General features: G+C 30.2%; 2 protein-coding genes across 3 annotated transcripts; both read right to left on the reverse strand.

The window, feature by feature from the left end:
• Positions 1 to 1,360: 1,360 nt before the first annotated feature.
• Positions 1,361 to 5,270, reverse strand: LOC130942215 (elongation factor 2-like). 2 transcript variants are annotated; one of them, XM_057870919.1, is made up of 4 exons: positions 5,160 to 5,270; positions 4,695 to 4,736; positions 4,509 to 4,596; positions 1,361 to 4,022 (listed from the first exon to the last, which is right to left on the reverse strand). In XM_057870919.1, the coding sequence occupies exons 2-4, from the start codon at positions 4,695 to 4,697 to the stop codon at positions 1,582 to 1,584; spliced, it is 2,532 nt and encodes an 843-aa protein (XP_057726902.1). In that variant the 5' UTR covers positions 4,698 to 4,736; positions 5,160 to 5,270; the 3' UTR covers positions 1,361 to 1,581. The 2 variants fall into 2 exon arrangements, with proteins under 2 accessions (XP_057726902.1, XP_057726901.1); XM_057870918.1 differs by lacking the exons at positions 4,695 to 4,736; positions 5,160 to 5,270 and having other exon boundaries at positions 4,509 to 4,608.
• An 8,358-nt stretch (positions 5,271 to 13,628) lies between these two features.
• LOC130939975 (GDSL esterase/lipase At2g04570-like) lies at positions 13,629 to 21,537 on the reverse strand. The gene is made up of 3 exons (XM_057868036.1): positions 21,154 to 21,537; positions 14,129 to 14,618; positions 13,629 to 13,825 (listed from the first exon to the last, which is right to left on the reverse strand). Exons 1-3 carry the CDS (start codon positions 21,535 to 21,537, stop codon positions 13,629 to 13,631), a joined length of 1,071 nt encoding a protein of 356 aa, XP_057724019.1.
• Between the last annotated feature and the right edge of the window lie 1,621 nt (positions 21,538 to 23,158).

Raw genomic sequence — 23,158 nt, forward strand, 5'->3', positions numbered from 1 at the left:
GATCTATACGTTCGCACCGTTCAATCATTCGATCTCTTTCAACATGAAGTGTCGTCTGCTTTTAGGTGGTTCAAACGAAGCTTTCAAGTGATCCCAATCTAACTTAATCCTACCTATTAATGGACTTTAGTGTTTTGTTGTAATAAGAAATTCTCATTTCGTAAATAACTGTCTATTTTTCTAAATTTCCTCCAACTGTTACTCTTTATTTGTGAACCACCCCATGTGTTTTTGATTATTTTTGTTTACAACCTGATCTTTCAAGGTCTTCAAAATATTTTTTCCATCCATGTTGAAAATATTTTTTCCATGATGCTCCCAATCTTATTATTGGACTACAGATTTACGCATCTCACGGCCCCATGTATTCCAATAGAGGTATGTTTTTTAGTTGAAAATTTGCTTATGTTTTTTAGTTGAAAATTTGCTTGGTTATATGTATAACTGATAAAAATAAACACTATTTCTCTGATAAATTACCACATAAGTTAATAGTATGATTTTGCTGCTGGAAAACATTTATAAATACATATGCATAACTATTTTAGATACCATTCACAAGTCACAATAGTAGCGGCTCTCATCTTTTCTTTTCTTTTTCTTTTCTTTTTTTTTTTTTTTTGACGTCATCGTTATTATGTATATGTTATATCTTCTCCTCTGCTCTTGTGAAATTTAACTTTGAAATTGCATCAAGATAAGAACACATTTACAATTACACTTTTCCATCATTACTTACAGATTTGTTATTTCATTAAGAAGTTAATGTTTCGACAAGATAAGTTAAAGGTTGAACTAATACCTGGGTCATTTTTGTATTTAAAAAGTCTTTTAGAAATTTGTTGGTACTACTTTTGAAAGTTGGTATGTCAAACCTGCTATATTTTCTATGTCAAAATGGTTATTTAGCATTCTTTTTAACACCAAGGCTCAAGCAATTGGAATTAATCAAATCAAGAGAAATAGCATCGCCCAAGTTGGCCAAGTTGTGTAAACCTTCACGTCCCACTCACCAAAATGCAATCGTCTTTTTATTAAAAGAAAAGTAGTTTCAAGTTTCAACCGCTCAAGTTGCTTAAAAAATTTGGTGTTCATAAATTTAAGCATGATAATTTATATATACCATGATTCTTAGTGGATAAGAATGCTTACATTTCCCCCTCTAAACATATTCTGCGCTTTACAGAGATCTGAAATTGACTATTTAATTTTATCTCTAAAACTCGATATTTGTTCCGTTAGGCTTTGTTATCCCTTATCAACTGTCTCAAATATTTGTTTCCCTGTTCAAATATCCAGAGCTCTATCAGCTATAATTCAGTTACAAGCATAAAAATAACAAGATTATTGGAAGCCTATGTTTTAAGCAAAATTCTCAAGAAATAATATGACAAACATCGATGCAATCTTATATATCAGATATACATCAATGCAGAGACAAATAATTCCAAGTACAACAACCCAGGGAGCAAAACCAGACTAACAAAATTCAAGATAATGGAACTTGTAAACTATTCAGATAACAATTTTACACCATCAAAAACTTACCTAATACCATAAAATAGAACAGCAGGAAACAATTTAAAGCTTGTCCTCGTACTCGGATAGAGGCGTCATTTGCTCCTTCAAACCTTTCCTCTTACGGATATCCATAACAAGCTGTGCAGCCTGTGATCCAGACTCCAATGGATCTGAAGACATCATGTCCCAGTGATCAAATACACATTGCGGGAAAGCTTGACCGGAAGTTGCGGCTCTCAAGGTGCTGGAGAATCCAAAGGACTCGATGACAGGGAGGTAAGCCTTGATGTTGTAGAGTGGAGTCCCAGGCCTCTGCATTTCCTCAAACACGTGTCCACGCTTCTGGTTCAGAACACTGTAAATACCACCTAGAGCCTGCTCAGGAGCTTGGATTTCAACCAAGTAGACAGGCTCAAGAAGCCTGGGCTTGGCAGTCAACTGGGAAGCATAGAAGACTCTCCTGGCAGTGGGGATAATCTGACCACCACCTCTGTGGATAGCATCAGCGTGGAGGACTACATCGCAGACTTCGAAGCAGATAGCTCTCATGTTTTCTTCAGCAAGAGCACCTTCCTTTGATGCCCATTGGAAACCAGCAACCACAGAGTCCTTGATTTCATTCAAGTACTGGACTCCCTTACACATATCAACAACCATGTTGGGTCCAGTGGTCTCAGGGCCAAAACACCAGATTTTCTTGGCAAGATCCTTGTCCCAACCGTACTCTTCAGACAAGATCTTGGAACGAACTTTGGGGTCATCCCTCGGTCCAATCTTGCCATCATCAATGGCCTCTGCAAGACCATCCTCCATTGGCCTAGCTTCCATGTAGAGACGGTTGTGCTTGTTGGGTGACTTGCTCATCACAGTGCGGCATGACCTCTCAAGAACAGTCTCGCGGAAAGACACAACAGGGTCAGATTTGATAATCTCAGCTCCTCCCATGAAATCTTCTTGCAAGTCCTTCAAGCAAATTTCCAAGTGAAGCTCCCCAGCACCAGCAACAATGTGCTCTCCAGATTCCTCAATAGTACAGAGAACCATAGGATCAGATTTGGCCAACCTCTTGAGACCCTCAACAAGCTTAGGAAGATCAGATGCAACCTTACACTGAACAGCAACACGCACGACAGGTGAGACAGAAAACTTCATGGCTCGAATCGGGTGGGCATCAACTTCCTTCTCATTTGTCAATGTGGCATTCTTGGTGATAAATTGATCCAAACCAACCATGGCAACTGTGTTACCACAAGGAACATCCTCCACTGTTTCTTGCCTCTTCCCCATCCAAATGACGGTCCTTTGCACACTTTTAACATACAGGTCTTTCTTCTCACCGGGAACATAATTTGGTCCCATAATTCTGACCTTCAGACCAGTTGACACTCTCCCAGAGAAAACACGACCAAAAGCAAAGAACCGACCCTTGTCAGAAGCAGGAATCATCTTAGAGACATAAAGCATAAGTGGACCCTCAGGATCGCAGGCTCTAATAGCAGCAGCATATTGATCATCGAGGGGACCCTCATACAAATTCTCAACACGATACTTTTGGGCCTTAGCTGGAGATGGAAGATGAAATATCATCATTTCCAAGAGTGCAGTACTTGCTGGAAGCCATGTTTGCATGACACGTTTCATCAATGCTTTGCCCATCAAGTCCTTTTCATCAGATTTCATGGTGACTGCTAACTTCTGCAACATAGGCCAGAGCTTATCCTTCTGATCATTCATACAAGTGTTGATGATCTGCTTGATGGGCTCATAACAGAACTGTACAAACCCACGCTTGCATGTGGCAGTACCAGTGTTCTTGCTGGTCCATTTCTTTGTCGCAGGATCAAAGAAGTTTTCACCCCAGAGCCTTTCCATCATCTTTGATTCATCAACGCCGAATTTTGAGGCATACATTTTTGCGAAGTTTGTCAAGGTAAAAGCCCAACCATGCAAACCAGCAGAGAAAGCAACCGTTCCTTTCTCTGGGTACACCTGGCAATCACCAAGCAACGGATCCTCATATGTAGCCATGATCACATTGGCATTCTCAATAACTCTTGAGAATGTTTGGTAAGCCTCCTCTCCATCAACCTGGAGCTCCAGGAAGCATCTGTCCATCTTGTTTACAGTCAGAACAGGTCTGATCCTTTCTCCAAGAGCCTGTCGTAGCACAGTTTCAGTTTGCACACAGACACCTTCAATACAATCCACCACCACTAGTGCTCCATCAGTAATACGGAGCGCAGCAGTAACCTCCGATGAGAAATCAACGTGCCCGGGTGAATCGATGAGATTGATGAGATACTCATTTCCTTGGCGTTCTCCCTTGTAATTCTTGAGGGCCTCATCACTCATTTCATAGTAGAGAGAGATACCAGTAGACTTTATTGTAATACCACGCTCAGCTTCATCTGCTCGGGTATCAGTCATACGGACATCCCCTGCCACTTCTTGGGCAATAATTCCAGCGGCAGCAACCAGAGAATCAGTGAGAGTTGATTTTCCTGCATTTAGTTTGGAAGGCCATATAAAAGTGTTGTTAATTAATTTAGGTAAACCATAGAAACTATTTAATATAACAAAACATCACAATGCAGCACTGATAAACAGGAAAAACAGTAGCAACAGATGATAACAAAAGCAGTTCTTGACATTGTATGAGCATAAAACATATGCAAGTAGTATTAATACTCTGAAATAAATAAACAAGGCATCCTGATTTATTTTAAAAAATAATATTTTTGGTAAAAAAAAAAAAGCTAAAAGAATAAACTGTCTTAGAGATTTCCTCAAGTAGAATGATAACTTCGACCCAAAAAAAAACCTCGACAAATTTCGTATGTCATGAAAAAAATTTTTTAAATAAAATCAAAACCCAAGCTATCAATACATGTTACATACAAATACAAGGAGTACATCTTGGAAATCCTGAAAGTGCAGCACAGAGAAAGTAAGCATAACAAAACAAAAGCTATCAAAAGAATCCATACCGTGATCGACGTGAGCTATCACAGACATGTTACGAATGTTGTGTTTGTAGTCCATAATACGACGGAGCTCTTCAGCTGTGAACTTCACCTGCAAATACATAAAAGAAATCACAGTTACGATTTAAATAAACTCATCCAAATAATGAATAATTTGAACGTAAAAGACCACGGTTTTCACCAACTTACCATCTTGACTAGCCTTTATTTCCCAGAGAAATTCGTTCAAAGCTAAAATACCAAAAGCACCATATCATTAGCTAATCGAAAAGAATACATAAACTTATCCAGAAAGAAACAAAAAAAATCAAAAGAAAACGTTTCATAAGTTATACGCTTAGAAAACAGATAAAGGAGCTATCCCAGTTCGAAACTACAGAGAGCTTTTAAGAAAGTCACATCGGAAAAGCACAAATGTAAGAACTGAATCAACAGAGACAAATCAATTTAACCATAAGAAACGAATCAAAACAAGCGAAACAAATGAAAACATTCGGAAGAGAAATTAAAGTAAATAAAATAAAAAAGAATCAGTGCATTGAGCTGAAAAGAAGCAAAGATCTGTAGCAAACTGAAGTGAAAAAACCATATACCGATCTGTTTGAGTGAAAAGAAAAAGTAAAAAATGGAGAAATCGTGTACGGAAGAACGAACCTGAAAGAGCGAAAGCAAAATGGGAGAAGTACAAGAGAGAGCGGCGGCCAAGGTTTAGGGTTGCGGTTATCCTTTCGCCTCTCTAAAATGAGTGTATTTAACGGGCAATGTCTAAGGGCCTAATTTTTTTTTTTTGTGTAAATGCCCAAAATGTTCCTAGTTTCTTACAGAAGTGTCGTCTAAATGTTAATGTTGATGATGTGGCATTTCAATTGTATGCTGATGTATATCGAACTTGAATTTGATTCATATTAGTACTTGAAATTACTTAATAATATCCAAATTAGTCCATTTTCAATTATAAAACCTTAATCCCCAAATTATTGTCTTTTCTTCTTTGATCTCTCTGCTGTCTTCTTCTCTTTTTTGATCTCTCCACTGTCTTCTTCTCTTTTTCGACCTCTCCTCTATCTTCCAGTTCATCTTGTTTTCTCGTCTGCATGAGTGATGATGGGTGGTGGGGAGAGAAACCAAAGTAGCTCGAGTAGAAACAATTCTGTAGGGAGACTTTATGGCAGCAAAAGAATGTGCAACATGGAAGGTAAGAACGTTGTTTTCTGTAATTGCAGACTTCGGATGGTGACAAGATACTCAACGACAACAGAGAATCCTGGTAAACTATTTTATGGTTGTTCAATGTATGAGGTAAGGTTATGCCTCTAAAGAAAATGTTAAGATAGTTTCACTTTGAGTTTTGATTCACCTGTGTTTTTTACTTTGCAGTATGGAATCCATTGTAATTTTTCTGTTGGGTATAATTTAAATCTGTGTTGAACTTAAAATTAATCCAACCACATTAACTTACAATTAAAATAATTTTTAGGTAAGTGTACTCATGTTGTAGTTTAGGATGAATATGAATTGGAAGATAGTAGAGAGGACGAAGAAGAGAAGAAGACAGCAGACAGATCGAAGAAGAGAAGACAATAATTTAGGGATTATGGTTTTATAATTGAAAACGGACTAATTTGGATATTATTAAGCAATCTCAGGTACTAATTTGAATCAAATTCAAATTTGGTACACATCAGTATACAGCTGGAATGCCACATCATCAAGACGGCACATCTGCAAAGAATTAACGGAGATGCACTTTTTCGAATTTTAGGGATTTAATTGGTCATTTTAAAAAGTCGAGGATTAAATTGAATAATAATTTAAAATTTATGGACCATTTTAGGCATTTACTCAATTTTGTTTGGTATCCGAAGATGAGAGGATTGATATACTCACATATTGTAATTTTTAGTATTTTTAAAATTGTGAAAGGAATATAAATGAGAGAATCTAATTTGTATGTATTTCAGATTTTTAGTTTTTTTTTTTAATAGAATTAGACGATCCGATTTTAAAAGTGACAGCATTTAATTTTTATATTTTAAAATTAAATTATTTGATTTTTGTATTTTTTATAAATTGAAGAGTCTAATTTTTTTATTAAACGGTATCACTTTTGAGATAAATATTTTAATAATTTATTATCTAAAAAAACTATTGGCAACTCAATATCAAAAATAAAAAATGTGTCTAAGCTAGTAACTTATCCATTTTTAATTTCTCTGGGAGAAGAATTTTTTTTCAATTTTATTTATTAATTTAATTTTTTTAATTTTAGTTATTAATTTATTTTTTTAGTTTAATAATTTAATAACATATTTTCAGTTTATACTTTTAAATAGAATATTTATTTAAATTAGTCTCCAAAAAATTTTAAAGTGCATGTTTTTATCTTCAACAAGAATTAATTATTAATTAATCTCTAATATTTTCTGATATTAGACAAATTGATCTTTTTAGATTCAGCTCTAATAATCACTAATAGAACGATCTAATGTGTCACGTGAAAGTGATAACTAAGTCGTTAAGTTCCAAGTGATTAATTAGAACAAATTGGTTCCCTTGCCTGATTAATGCAAAATGTTGTGTTCATATCGTAATAGGGGAGGGTTTGTGATACGGAGGCTCTCTTTGCCTTTCTTCCACCAAACCAAAATTACTTCCTACCTCCTCTCTTCTCCTAGGTTTTACGAAGAAAGCTACCACTATGTCAACCGCTAGCCTTTTGACCATTTTCGCTGATATTGTTGACGCAAGGCTTTGTAGGAGACAAAGTTATTGTAGAAAAAGGCTTTGTGAGTCTATTGATTACCACTGCCATTAGTCGAGGTTAGTATATTCCTTAACCACTTTTCTTTCTGCATGTTCTGGTTCTTTTCTTCTTTTCCTATGGTTGATTTTTTTCAGCTCTTTTTTATTCCAAGCAAACCCCTTTTATTTTTATTCTTATTTATGTTTTTTGTTCTTAGTAGGCTTAGAAGGTGGCACAACTGATTTTAATTATTAAAAATAATTAGGAGCTTTATAATTACGAATTGGAAAGTTTATGACTTGGTTTTGAGGTAGGAATGGGAAGCTGCTCAGTAGTGGAGGCCAATACCAATACGAATATAAACGATGCGTCGGAAAGGGCGTTGGTGTGGGTCTGGCACCGAAAAGGGCCGTGATGGCCCGACTGGATAATGGATCTCCATGAATTATCTCGGAGTTGATTGGTTTCTCCCAAATCAGGTACTCCAGTTAAGCTCCTAGGTCCTCAAGATGCAAGCATGTGAGTTTCTTCTTCATCCTCCTAAGTTTTATATTCCTTTTTTCTTTTCTACTTGTTTTTTTCACCCAATTAGCTTTCTTTCTACTCTGTTGTATTCCTCTGCCCTTGTTTGATATTTTTTCGATTGGAATTTGAAATTTTGCTAGTAGAGAAGTATGTGACTAAAGCCTGAATCAGAGGTAGGAATGACGTAAATTTCATTGGCAGTGAAGTATGCTCGCAGGGAAGAGTCAAGCAAATAAGAGGTCTTGAAGACTTAATCGTTGGTGTTGTGTCAAAGAGGAAGTTAATTTCCAACATCATTTCATGGCTATTAGTAATTTTTCATTGTTGTTTTTGTGCAATCCAAGCAGGGACCACTCTGTTTTCTTTTCCATGTGTAACGTAACATCTCTGTCATCAGTTTAATGTATCACATTGCATTCCGTCGTTAAGGTTTAATAGAATAATCTAACAGAAGAACCAATTTGTTTGACGTCAGAAAACGTTGGGGACTAATTGAATAACTAATTTTTATTAGGGACCAAAACGTTTACTATGAAATATTTTGGGGACTAATTTGGATAAATACTCTTTTAAATATTGATAGCTAACTACTGGTCAAAAGCAATAAATTTTACTAGTCCAGATGTATTTCTCAATGTTGAAAAAGAAAATGAAATAAGATGGAATTTAAAAATAAAAATTGAGTAAATATCCAAACTAATCCTTGAAATTTCTAAAATTAGATATTTTAGTCCTCTAGAATTCAAAATACACAAAATAATTCTCAAAACTTATTTCCGTTAGACAATACAATCCCTCTGTTAGTCACTAATGGTAATTACTGACGTGAAATGTTAACACGTACACGTGGCCGTCAAGTATCCAGTTGTGCGAGTTAGACAAATCAATCTCTAGAATAAAGTACAAAATAGTCTCTGAAAATTTTAAAAATTTTTAAAATAGTCCCTAAAAATGTTTAAAACTCTAAAACAATCCTTTAAATTATTTATATATAATTAATTCTAAATTAATAAATTTTAATTTCTAAAATTTTCGGTCTATTTATCTTAAATTTGATTATTTATATATACAAAACTTTTTTATTATTTTCAAAACTACTTTTTAAAAAAATTGAATAATTAAAAATAGGATAAATTATTATTTTGGTCCACAATGTCTGGGGCAAATTTTAATTTAGTCCTTAATATTTCGAACATCCTATTTCACTCCCAAAAAGTTCCAAATGGATTCAATGTTATCCGCATTTAAATTTGACATGAATAATTAGCATATTTAAAAGTCAATATAACGTTCAATTTCAGTATATAAGTAAAATCAACCTACCAATGATCACTAATGTAAAAGTTTTTTCGTTAATTCGAATCAAATTTAATGGTAGGACAATATTGAATCTGTTTAAAACTTTTTGGGATTTGATCCAAACATTGGGACTAAAATAGTATTTTACCCTTTAAAATAAATAAATAAATGCATATTTATTTTTTACTACACAATAAAGTAAGGGCTGAAAATTTTTGTTCGTCCCAAAACCTTTTTTTTATTACAAAATCAACCCTAAGGTTCAACTTAGTTTTAAAATCGTCCGTTTTACTAAATTTTAATTTTTATTCCAAAAATATCCCTAACTAAAAAAAATAAAAAGAAAAAAAGAAAAAAAAAGAAAACGTTGAATAAGGGGGAAAGGGGGAAGGGAATCACGCTAGGGTGAGGGGGAGTTGGTTCAAGGAAGAAGAGGGGGAAGGGAAGGGAAGGGGAAGGGCCACTGCTGCTGCTCCTCGCCGCCGCTGTTGCTCCTCTCCGCTTCGCGCTAACCCCAAAGCAACCGCGACCCTCTCCCGTCCTTCTCTCCTTCACTGTCTCGGACCTCCTCGAACTAGAGATCACCACCGGCGAGCCTCCCCTGCTTCACCACCGTGGTTCTTCCTTCTTCTTCATTCACCTCCACGAACCACCAACTCCACCCAGCACCGTTCGTGCCATCTCGCCCCTGCCTCCCTCAATCCCTGTCGTAGAAGGAACTAGAGCCACCAAAACACCAGAACTAACGACAACTCCAGCCCCTTCCCGTCATGCCCAGATCGCCGGCGCTCTACCAGCTGCTGCACTATCCCTGCTTCTCTGTCACTGCTACTGCGACACCACTGCCTCCCCTGTCCCTTCTTTTCTGTTTCCTATTTTCATAATCCAGGTTATCATTTTGCTTTCAATTTTTGTTTTTGGTTAGTCTTAGTTTCTTGATTTGATTCTGAAGATTAGCTGGATTTTGATTTTCTGTTAGTGGATTTTAGGTAGGTATGATAGAATTAGTTTAGGTTATTGAATTGTTGAAAGTTGCTGTTGAATTGGTTTGGGCTGAAAGCGTTGAAATTGTTGATTTGCTATAAATAATGCTGGAATTATTTGAAAATGGTTAACTGTATACATGATCCATTGTTGTTGTTGTTGTTGTTCTGTGTCTGGTTGTTGTTGTTTCATTGTTGTTGCTTCTGCTTCTGTTCTTTAGCTTCTGGTTCTGCTTCTATTTCTGGTTGATTTTAGGAAAGAAAGGGGAAGGGTATTTTTCTCTGAAGAATGATTTTAAAACTAAGTTAAATCTTAGAGACAATTTTGTATGCAAAAAAAGGTTTGGGAGAAAAAAATTTCAGCCCTTACCTTAGGGACCAAAATTGTACTAAACCTTAATTTAATTAAATTTAATTTGTAGTTACTATATTCCATTATATTCTTGAATGATGAAGAAGAGAATGAGCCAGTTTTGTTTGAAGAGATGAGAGTACTCTCATTTAACATAAAGTTTTTTAGAACTTGCATGCAATGTGAACCAAGTCTGAAGTCAAATTTGCAAGTTTTGGCCAATCACAAGGTTAATGTGAATTATTTACAAAATTCCAATGTGAAGCTTCTAATACTTTGCAACACTTGAAGAAGAAATGTCTTCACAAATTCAAGTGTTCTATTCATGTATCTAAGAAAATTTTGGAGTTCATTAGTTGTAATCATAGTTCTAAAAACTGGATCATACCGACCAGTCGAATTGGTCCAACCATGAACCGATAGCACAGACGGTTTGGTTTGCCTCATAAAATCACTGCTTCCAAAACTAGATATGAACCATTGAATCGGCCAAAAACCGGTTGATCGGACCCAATAAAGAACTGGCTGATTCTCCCAGAATGACGTGGTTTCATTCATATTAAAAAAAAAAAAAGAAATCACTTCAGTTTAGTAGCTACGCCAAGCACCTAGTCGAGCCAAGCTCTTTCTCCCCTTCTCCCCTTCTCCAGAACTCAGAACCAAAGTCTGAGAACCCTAGCATCTCTTCGTCCATCTGTCCATCTGTCAAGCCACTGCCACATTCCGTCTCACACAAGTGCTTTGAAGAACTGAAGATTGACGGTTTAGAAGTTATAGTAAACTCTCGTTATAAGTATAGTTACTAAACCAAGCAATCAACCTTTCTTACAAACGTTTTGGTTGTCACAAGTAACAAGCCTTTTAAAATTGATAACCGAGTATTCAAACCTCGGGTCATCTTCTCAAGGAATTGCAGGGAGGTATGTTCTTATTATTGGTTATGGTTTTGTAAATTGGGGTTTTGAAAGTGAGGAACAAGTAAATTAAATGACAAATAAAATAAATAAGTAACTATAAAATAAACTCTTGGCAAGATATGAAAATTCGGAAGTCCTATCATAGTTATTCCTATGAGAATGAAAGTTAATCCCACTTAATTAACCTTTGCGTAAGCAAGGGAAAGTCAAGTGAACCAATTGGTTAGATTTCCCAAGTCCTAGCCAACTCCTAAGGAAAGACTAGAGTTAGTGAAATTCCAATTAATCAGCCGACATAACAATCAATCCTGAATAGTTGATAACTCAAGAGCTTCCAGTTAATCAATTAAAGCCAATAATATAAAAAGCTAAATAAGAATCATAAATATCTGGAATATCTCAAATAACATTCATTCAAAGCAGTCAAATCTAACATGGAAAATATTCATAAGCCAATTGGGCAACATAAATCAAACATAAATAAAAGCATTAAAGTATCTCAAAGTAGAAGAGAGGTCAAAATAAAGGAATATTGAACCTGGAGCTCAGAAGAAATTGTAAGTTGAAATAATAAATCCTAAATCCTAGATGTAGGTACATAAACTTTCATGGTTGAAATTTTGGAGATAGCGAATTCTAGTGTAACCAGTTTCAATATCTATATCAAAGGGTTTGGCACTAGCATTTGGTTTTATTTATAGATCCTTGGTAAAATTAATATTTATGAAGAGGCCTCTTCATAAATATTTGAAATTTAATGTTTTATTTTAAAATGATTGTAACTAACAAATTTTGGTTCACAATGATCTAATATTTTGTATAAATTTTATTTTTATATTTAAAAGTTTATTTGCATTAATTGTTAATTATTTTTTAAATAGAAAAAATAATTAAAAAATATAACAATTAAAATCGACAGCAGCGTTGTCGCTTTTTAAATTAAAAATAGACAAATAAAACAAATATAGACAAAGAATTTGTCGGTAATAAACAATTAAATCTACGACCATTGTGTCGATTTTATTGAATCAAATATTGACAAAAATACCGTCGATTTTATATGATAATATCGACGACAATGTTATCGATTTTATTAAGCAGGTAAAATTCACAAACTCATATTATAGACGAAGATATTATCAATTTTATTGAATCAAATATCGACAGAAATGTCGTCGATTTTAGTAAGAAGGTAAAATTCTCAAACTCATATTATAAATATTGTCGATTTTATTAAATTATTATCGACGGCTAGGTAAGCCGTCGATTTTATTAGAATTTTGAAAAATTGACAAGTTTAATAGCGACCACCACCGCTGTCTATTTTGTCGTCAATTTTGAATATTACCTAGCCGTCGATTTAGCCGTCGATTTTAACGATGTTTTTTATAATAGTGAGAGTGATTTTTATTAATTATGTTACACATTTGTAGAAAGCTTTAGAGTTTTCGTGATCATATTTTGTATAAATAAATATTTAGATCAGATATGATGGTGAAAAATTTTAAAAAATAAATAAATTAAGTACTAGAAATATCTAATAATAGTATTTAAAAATATCTAGATTAGTATTTACTAGAAATATTTAAGATAATTTTTAAAAAGAATAATCTAAAAATTATAATGTACTAATTTGTGAAGTCTATCTAGGTAAGTCATCATAGAATTCATTATAATCAATTAAAAAACACATCAAATCTCAAATATCGTTGTATTCTCTTTTTAGTTTACCAATAATACAACTATTAATTATTTTTTTTTCCAACTATTCATTTAAATTATTCTTTCATCAAAACTAACTCATCTACTCTTGTTAACATTTAAGTCTATAATATACTAAAAAAACTTCAAATTATTATTATTTCATAAAATTAATATTATTTTTTTATCTTGTGTAAATTTGAGAAATTCTGTCAAAAACAATAATGATTTAGCAACAGTTTAACATGCTATGTGTTTTTTTTTTCTTGGCTGAAATGATAGTAGCAATGGATCGGAGGTATTATAGAAGATGAAAAAAAGCGAGGTTGAAAATTATAGGAAAAAAATTTATAAATTTTTCATAACTTTTAATGGAAATCAATATAAATTTAATATTTAGATACTCTTGTTAAATACAACTCATCTTTATGCGGATGTAAAATGAGTTTAATTTTTTCATAGATAATTTTATCGATATCTTCATCCTTTATTAGTAGCAATAGTAGTTTATTCAAAATTATTACATAGCCAAACCTAAAACTGAAGTAACTTCGTGATGACATAAGGCTTTATAAAGATTCGCTCGGTACTGTATCTAGTTATTTAATGCAAGAATTGAGCTAAAGCGTTCTTCACGATGTAGTTTGCAATGATGCTGTTTGTTCTCTCAGTTGGATGAAAAGAGTCCCAAAACACAAATTTAGAAGCATCCATGCAACTGAAGCTACTTGCCCTGCTGCATGCATATCCCATCTCAAACATTCCAGTAGCACAACATGCCATTGACGCCACCTGAAACCCTGTTCAACAATTTATTATTTAAATTTACACATACGTTAATTAAAAGAAAAATATAATATGTTTTTCCACATCACATATTAATGTGTAAATATATTTATGTGAATATGGATAAAATATCATGTATGAAAATACCAATATAAAAAGTCTACGTTTAGAACACAATACGTTTATATAGCCAAGTAACAGCTAATAAGTAATAATGTTTTTTTTATATATATATATATTAACATGTTTGATCATTGGATGTAACATCTTACACGTAATATGCATAGAATAATTATAGGTGGAAAAGTTTAACTTACCATATTGGGCAGGCTTTTGAACAATATGCAACAAAATATCATATGGATTAGAAAATACCAATCTGATCCCAGGGAGGTCCTTATTGAGCTTAGTTGTTAACATGCTGAGCTTATTATTAAACTCCAATGCTATGTTATTGTAATCGGAGACACAATCATTCCCATCAACAAAATTTGTGGTTCTCTCCAATGGCAAACACCCCATGGGGGGAATGCCCCCAAGAGATATCTTCCTTGCACCAAGACTATAGAGTTTCTTGATAAAATTCTCAGCAATTCCGGCCAAAAAATTTTGATACTCGCTTGGTGTGTATTCAGATGCTCTGGCAGAGAACGCATAATAGTTCTCTAGGAAGTCGTTTGTTCCTAGACTTATCATGTGCAATGACTTGCCTATGCTTTCTTTTGCCTTGCTCTCTCCAACATAGGCTTTAAGTTTTTTTTGGTATTCCTCGTAGTACTCCAACTGCCTCCATAGTGGTATCACAGACTGCAATAGAATATTGAAATTAATTCATACTCCTTACTTAATCACATTCTATCTTATCTATGCTTGAATGAAGTATAAACCCAGCCCATTCTATATAATAAGAATAAATCGACTCAATAATACTTCAAACTTGATATGTATTAATGTATATATATAACATTTTTAGTTATACCTACTATTAAACGCTCATTTAAAGATCAAATAAAAAAATGTTATTTAAAATAAAGGTCAAAATATACAATGGTTAAATAACTATTATTGTTCAATAAGATTTTTAATCCTAGGAACAATATTTGTGAGAAATTTAAAATGTTATTTTCGAAGCCCCGTTACGATCCCTGCTTGCTATGTTTGCATTTTTTCTCTTTATTTTATGTTGTCACTTTTACTTTTTATCATATATATATATATATATATATATATATATATATATATATATATATATATATATATATATATCAATCAGCGCAACTATAAGCGAATAATTTGAGGTAAGTAATTTTAATTCATATTGATCAATATTTTTCGTCAATAACAAGGTTTTAAAAAATAAATTTTTTTTTTGGTGACTAAAAAATAATTTGAATTAGTCGGTCAAATTAGTCGAACTATAAACTGCTAAAAAATACGATTTAATTTGATACAGAAATCGATCAATAAAAAAATTGAATATGAACCGAAAGATCAGAAAAAATTGGTGGGTCAGATTAAACTAAAAACTGACCGATTTTTAAAATTTGTCAAAAAAAATATCGATTTGGATCTCCTTAGAGAAAAGGACCAGAAATCGAAAAAAAGAAAAAGAAAAGTAGAAACATAATCTCAATGAAAAGGATCAGAGATTTGAGGAGGAGGAGAAAAGTGAAAAAAAATCAACAGATAAAACAAGGAGCAGAACAAGAGAGAAATCAGCGACGGAAATTGGAATGGCACGACAAATAAAAATGTGTCATAGTGTGAATGTGTGATTTAATTGTACGATGTTTGGAAACCTTAGATTTCAATTCTCATCGAAATTGAATTCAATTTTAATGTTTAAAATAAAAATAATTAAATTACCTTAGATAGAATTTAATTTAATTCTGTTATTTTTTCTCAAAATTAATTCCAATCTAAATAAGTTCGATTTACAATTTCATTTTATTGAAATTTCACTTAAAATTTAAAATGTTTAAAATATTTTTATGATTTTTTTTAAATTTTTTTCATTCACTTTCTCTCAATACCTCCCACCTTTTAATATCCACTTTTTCTTCTCTCACCATCTTCGTTCCTTTCTTTTTCGTCAACTCACTTAATATATTATATATGTTTTTTTTTTAAATTCTGCTGTATAAATCTAAAAAAATATATACGTATAAATTTTATATGTTAAACTTAGATTAATGATACCAAGCGTTTGCAACTCTTTTACGTCTGAACATTTCAAGTGAAGTTGTATCAAGCATGACACTGACAAAAAGTGATATAATTTTATTCTAATTTAATAACAATAATTAATTGCTATAATTTGTTGTTAATAACTAACTTTTTTTTACCTATTATGTCAATAGACTACTTAACAAGTTAGTTCTTGATAGTTCATATTTATTTTTTGTTGTTGATTTATTGGTGAAATCAACTATGAAGAACAATTTAATTTTTTTAATTAATAACAATATTTTTAAATTTAATATTTTTAGATTAATCCAATTTTTTGTTTTTTTAAAAGAGATGAACAAATTTTAGTTGAAAAAAATTTTAGTTAAAAAAATATAATTTTTTAAATTATTTTATATAATTTAATAAATAAGGATATTTATTATATAAATATAATGTTATATTAATAAAAGATAAAGTTGTCTACTGTAAAATTTTAACTCATTTGATAAATATTTCAAATACTAAAATTTAATTCAATTCTATAATTTTACTAATTTATTTTAAATACTAGAATTCAATTCAATTTTATACTTTTAAACATTTTTAAACACGCTGTTAGAATTTTAATAAAGATATAGATTATTAAAATTTAGGCCTAATTAATCTTTTTCTCTTCTTACTGAGATTTATTTTTTTCTAATATCTATTGAGTTCAATAATACCAAAAACATACTAACAAAAAAACTAATACCAAAAAATATATTTACTTCAATTTCTTTTTCACTTTTAACATAAGTTATACTCATTTAAAATATTAATATAATATAATATGTATAATCTAAATAAATATATGTTGAAATATATGTGTTTGAAAGAAAAAATAATTTTGTAATCACTAAAACTTCTAAATTCATAATAAATTTAATCCTAATTAAAAGATGAATTGATAAAAAATTTTCGTCCAATAATTATAATTATAATATGACACTAATATAAAAACTTTATTTAAAAGATTAAAACTTAACATATTAATTAATGTAATAAAAGTATAATTTGATTATTTGTATTTATTTTTTATGTTTATTTACTATTTTATATATTATATTATGAATTTATTATAATTCAATTATATCAATTAAACCATAGTTAAATTAGTAAACCAATCATTAAAACGGTTTAATAGTCAATTTGGTTTTTAGAACTTTAGTCAATAGTCTAATATTTTTAGCCTAGTAATTTAGTATTATATTTTTAGTCAATATTTTTAAATATTGCTAACTAATTATTGACAAAAATAATAAACTGTATTACTATATATGTTATAATTCTATACATTTATTTTCACATATATTTCTTTTTCTAATGTATAAAAGAATTAAAGTGACAATTAATTCGAAACTAAAAGAGTAATATTTGATGAAAAAAATAATTGTATAGACAAAACTCAATATTTAAAATTTTAAATTTCATGAATGATGAAATTGGATGGGACTTGGAGTCCGATATTTTTTTTTTCAATTTTGGATGGAATCTCAGCTTTTTTTTAACATAAAATAATTTACTTGTCAATATATATTTTATAACGGTTATGTAAATAATAAATCTTGTAGAAACTATTTAAAATGTTAAATAGTTTAAAGGACACTAAGTAACATGTTTATATATATATATATTTGTGTGCGCGCACGAGCACGTGATAAAGTATTATTTTATTTTCTAATATTTATATTAAGTTTTAATTTTATTTTTAATATTTATAATATTTAACTTTTGTCTTAAATATTTTATTTTTTTATTTTTGTCATATGTTTAAAATTAAATAATTTAAAAAAATATTAATTATTTTTTATTATTATTTTTTTCTTTCTTTTGTTCTTCTACTATTTTTATCCCAAATCACAACTATTACTAATGATCACTATTTTTCTCCACTATTTAAAAGAAAATTATAAAGGAGAAAAAAGTTATTTTTGGATAAAAAATTAATTTTAATTGAAGAACTAAAATAAAATAAAATAAGATATTTAAATAAAAATATAACATTTTAAATATTAGAGATAAAATTAAAATTTAGTTTAAATATTAAAGACTAAAATTAACTACTTGTATTTATAAAAGAAATTTTGTATACTATGTTGATATTTACATAAAGTTAAGTCTTAAAATGTTTTCTGAAATTAATTGCATATACTAAAATAGTCTTTAAAATTTTAATTAAATCAATTAAGTTTTCAAAACTGGTAAATAGTACCACGTTACTCTCTAACAATGTGATGAGTTATTTAACGAAAATAATAATAGACTAACATACTCACACAATACTTAAGAGGCACATCATTGCCATACACAACCTCGTGTTTATTGATGTTCCTAACGTTGTCAAACAAATTTTAAATTATTTATTGCATTTTTTTGGTGACTCAATTATTTATTGCATTTGATTCATTATAATTTCAGCTTTAATATTGTAAATTAAACAATATTGTATAATAATACTTTACATTTATTTATTGAGATTTTATATACAAAAAATATATAATTTATATCTATATTTACTAAAATTTATATACATAAATTAATATAATTTATATTCATATTTTTCAAAATTTATATACATAATTAATAAAATTTAATTATTAAAGATATTTTAATATTAATACTAATTAAATAATAACAAAAAAATTAAAAATTATTGACCTTTAAAATGTCTCTCTTAAATATATTCTAATTATATTTTGGGAGTTAAAGCTATTCACAAAAAATCGACTTGTCCTATCATATTATATGAAGGTAATTCTCAATGCATGGTATCATTGAATAATATTAAAATATGGACCACTCACGTCTTTTTTTTAAAATATTTTTTAGTAATTAAAATTTAACACATATAATCGATTAAACTAGGTTATTTTTGTTAAAATTAGGCTATACAAATTAATGTGACCGAACAAATACTGAATCAAATTTTGAATTTGTCTAAATTAATAATACTTTTTTATAGAAAATGATTACAATACCCTTATTATAAAAAATGACTAAAATACTCTTATTATATATATTAATTTTGTGAATCTTAAATTCTAGCCCTTTACTTCTCTGCCATTATAAGATTAAGATTTAGAGTTTTCAAAATATATATATATATATATATATATATATATATATATAAAAGAGTACTTTAGTCATTTTTTATAATAAGGGTATTGTAGTTAATTTTCTATAAAAAATAATATTAATTTAAACCAGTTCAATATTTGATTCATTATTTTTTCGATTAAATTAATTTGTCTAACCTAATTTTGACAAAAATAACATAGCTTAATCGATTATATGTGTTAGATTTTAATTAATAGAAAACATTTTTTAAAAACAGACGTTTTAAATGTCTTTATTTGAGCGACTGCCTTAAAATATTAGTAGTTAAATTGAAACCGAATGACTTAATATTTCATTTTTTTGCAATAAATTATATAAAAATATTTTTAAAAGTATGTAAAATATTTTTATATAATAAAAATGGTATATTTTACAATATATTTTTATATAATTTATGAACAAGAATACATACTTATTATAGTCCCATTTGTTTTCTTTTTTTTTTTTTAATGAAAAACGTATTGGTGTGTTAAAGGCAATCCCATTAAAAGTGGTACATTTTAATATTTTGTTTTTGTTCAAAACAAAATAATAAATATACTTTTTGTTTTTAACGTTTATATTGAAAAACGGGAGAATTTTAAATATAATTGATGAAATGTATTTAAAATATTAAGAATAAAACTAAAGCTTTCTAAAATTGTTAGAGAAAAAATTAAAGTATATTTTACCTTTACAAAACTCATTTCTTTCTTTTTATTTTTTTCGTTTCTTTTTATTTTTTTTTGATCACTGGTTTCTTTAAAATAGCATTATGTGGTGTACAAAAGACTAAACAAATAAAACTAGCATCATGTGATGTCTAAATTTAAATAGTGATTTTTTCGGTTAGCAACATCAACTCTGAACTCATCCCATGTGAGACATGCTTCTACCAACGAAAGAAGGGACAAAAAATACGTATCACCTAAATCCACAAAATCATTTTCATGAATTAATTATTTTATCATAATGGGCTTGTACTACTGGAAGTAAATTTGCTTTTGAAAAATATCACATTCTAATTCCATATTCAAACTTTTTTGCTATGTATCAACCATAACGAATTAACTAGCAAACAGATCAAAATAAAAAATATCAAACATATAAATGAGGGAGGCATTCTTCGCGGCATCTAAATAGTTAATGGTGTACTGAAACTTTAATTTTTAAATTAAAAATTTAAAAACAAATATTTAAATTAGCTTCTAAAAAATTTTAAATACAATATTTTGGTCCTTCAATAAAATTTTATTATTTTAGAAGTCTCCGAAAAATATTCTCATAAAAGATATTGATACTTTCTTTGCTTTTAATAAAATTTTTAATATACATGTTAAATAAATAAATTTTTAACTAATTTTATTATAAACAATTAAATTTCAAAAAATAATTATCAGAGCACAAATTTATGTTCTTATCTAGACACAAATCCATTTGAAAACGACTAAAGTATTTTAAAATTTCTTAATAATGAGGTTCGGTATTTACTAAAAATTTAATTTGTTTGTGAAGTTTGACGAGAGTTTAGCAAAGTGGTATCTTATATATATTGGTCGCATATACGAAAAATATTTTCAAAATTTCAATTGTCCCGATTACAATTCTGATATTGAAAAAGTGCACTAAGTTAGTTTTTCAACCTTCAACTATTTTTCATCAAATAGTGACTCGTTACATTATTAAAGATTAATGTGGTGCATTTTTATTCGTCTCAAGATATAATTAACGCAATTGACATCACAGAAACTATTTTAGTACACCCAACTAACCTCGGGAACTATTTGGAATTTAACTCCATCATGGTACGTGTTTTATTTGATCAGTTAGTTTACCATTGCTACAAAACCAACCACCTGTGATTCTGTTATTAAACCTTATTTGAACTATAATATACATGATCACAGCTTTTGCTAGATAACCGTTAGTAGTGTTTTCTAGATAAGGAGAAAATAATAACATTTTTTGAATAACTTAAGTAAAACCAGTAACTAACAATTTATTTGAATAACAAGGCATTACATAAAGTGTTAATTACCAGCACATTGGAAGTAGCATTGTCATAGCCAGTAGCAGCGGAAGCAAAAGAGACTCCACTGGCAAAGTCTGAGATCTTATACTTGGGATCCAGGTATGCTGGTATATATGGCTTTATCCCAAATGCTTCAGATATGAAATCTGTCGCTATTCTGCCATTGCTGAACCTCCCAGTTGGCTTGCCTCCCAGAAAGTCACGGCCGTACGGCTGGAAATTGCTCCGTGCAACGGTTGGTATGAAATTGTTGTTTCCGGCGTCAACAGACGAATCGCCGAAGACAATGATCGCCGGAACCTTTTTAGCAGTAGCTCTGGTGATAAATGAGAGCAACAGGAAGATGCACAAAATAGGTGTGCGTTGCAGCTTCTTTCTAGGCACTTCCATTGTGTGTTTGCTTAAGGTAACTTTGAGTGAGCTCTCAGTTGGTAGCTTGTGTCCAATAAATAGTGGTCTGATTGGAATATTAATGGAACTCTGATTTTTAGGTGAGGAAGTTGTTGGGATTCATAATATTTGATTGACATCTATCTATGGCAAGAGTTATGATCCTCTTTTTAAGTGATGCTTTATTGGCACATTTTGTTTCAACAACCGGAAATTTAATTTGTACTGTTATCATACATCATGAAAATGAGAAGAGAATGAATTGAGATTTTATTTGAGTAGAGTAAGAAAAATGCAACAAAAAGTTTTAGTGGGCGAATAAAAATGATTTTGAAAGATGAAAATGACAAAAGGAAAATTTTAAAAATTAAGATAATATTAGGTATAAAAATGACCAAATATTATGTTTTCATTTAGCCTTAAATGAACTTGAAGAGTGGAAAATGTGACTTTAACGTAGAACTGCCGGAAAAAAAATTATAAATTAGTATAGCGAAAAGCTATCTGTACGCTATTCATGTATATTTAATCCACTCTTAATAGTAATTATATTATAGAGTAAATGTTCGAAATCATACTTAAAAAATAATTCATTTTTTAAATTAGTTTTCAAAAGATTTTCTAATCAAATTTATGTTATAAAAATTTTAAATTTATCATATTAGTCCTTCCGTCATTTTTGTTGCAAACAACATCAAAATTTACTGATATAGTATGTTAAGTGATACCACACTGACCACAACATACATCTGACACTCACTACAACAAATTCGGGCTGAGGCAACCCTTTGAAAACGTTGCCTATAATACGGAAAAGTGTTGCCTTTGATCAAAGGCAACACTTTCCAACAAAACGCAACGCTTTTTGGGCGTTGGCTATACGGCCGTTACCTTTGGTCTAAGGCAACGCTTTTGTGTATCAAAGGGAACCCTTTTTATAGCAACATTAAAAAAACGTTGCCTTTTCTACAAAAAAAATAACTCCACAAAAGAGTTGCCTTAGGGGACCCAAACACAACGCTTTAGATAAGACTTTATGGCAACACTTTTTACAAGTTGTATTTTCTAATACATAAAGCAACACTTGTCCAGATTTTTTTAAGTTGCCTTTTCATATACCTAAAGCAACACTTATATAAGTTTTTTCTAGTTGTTTTTTCATATACCTAAAACAACACTTGTCCAGATTTTTTTTTAAGTTACTTTCTTTATAGACCTAAAGCAACACTTATCTAAGTTTATTTGCAGTTATCTTTTTCTAATACTTAAAGCAACACTTCATTGAGTTTTTCTTAGATTCTCTTTTTTTATATCTAAAGCAATATATTTTTTACCTTTGTTATATGTATATGACATTTGAAGAATATATAGCACACACTAACAATATTTAAATATTTAAATTCAATTTAATCAATATAGGAAGAATAAGCTAATAATATATATTGCATATATATAGAAAGATCTTCCATGTGCCAATTAACATACTTGCTAAGTTACCAAGTCAAATAAATAAACATAAGTAACAAAATACATATTTTTCCTGCTGTGCGATATTGCAAATTTGGCAATGCACCTTGCATGTGTATTTCATCACCAATAAGACAGTAATCAACACACTTAC

Source organism: Arachis stenosperma, chromosome 7 (genome assembly GCF_014773155.1).
Source record: "Arachis stenosperma cultivar V10309 chromosome 7, arast.V10309.gnm1.PFL2, whole genome shotgun sequence".
Taxonomy (NCBI): Eukaryota; Viridiplantae; Streptophyta; class Magnoliopsida; order Fabales; family Fabaceae; genus Arachis; species Arachis stenosperma.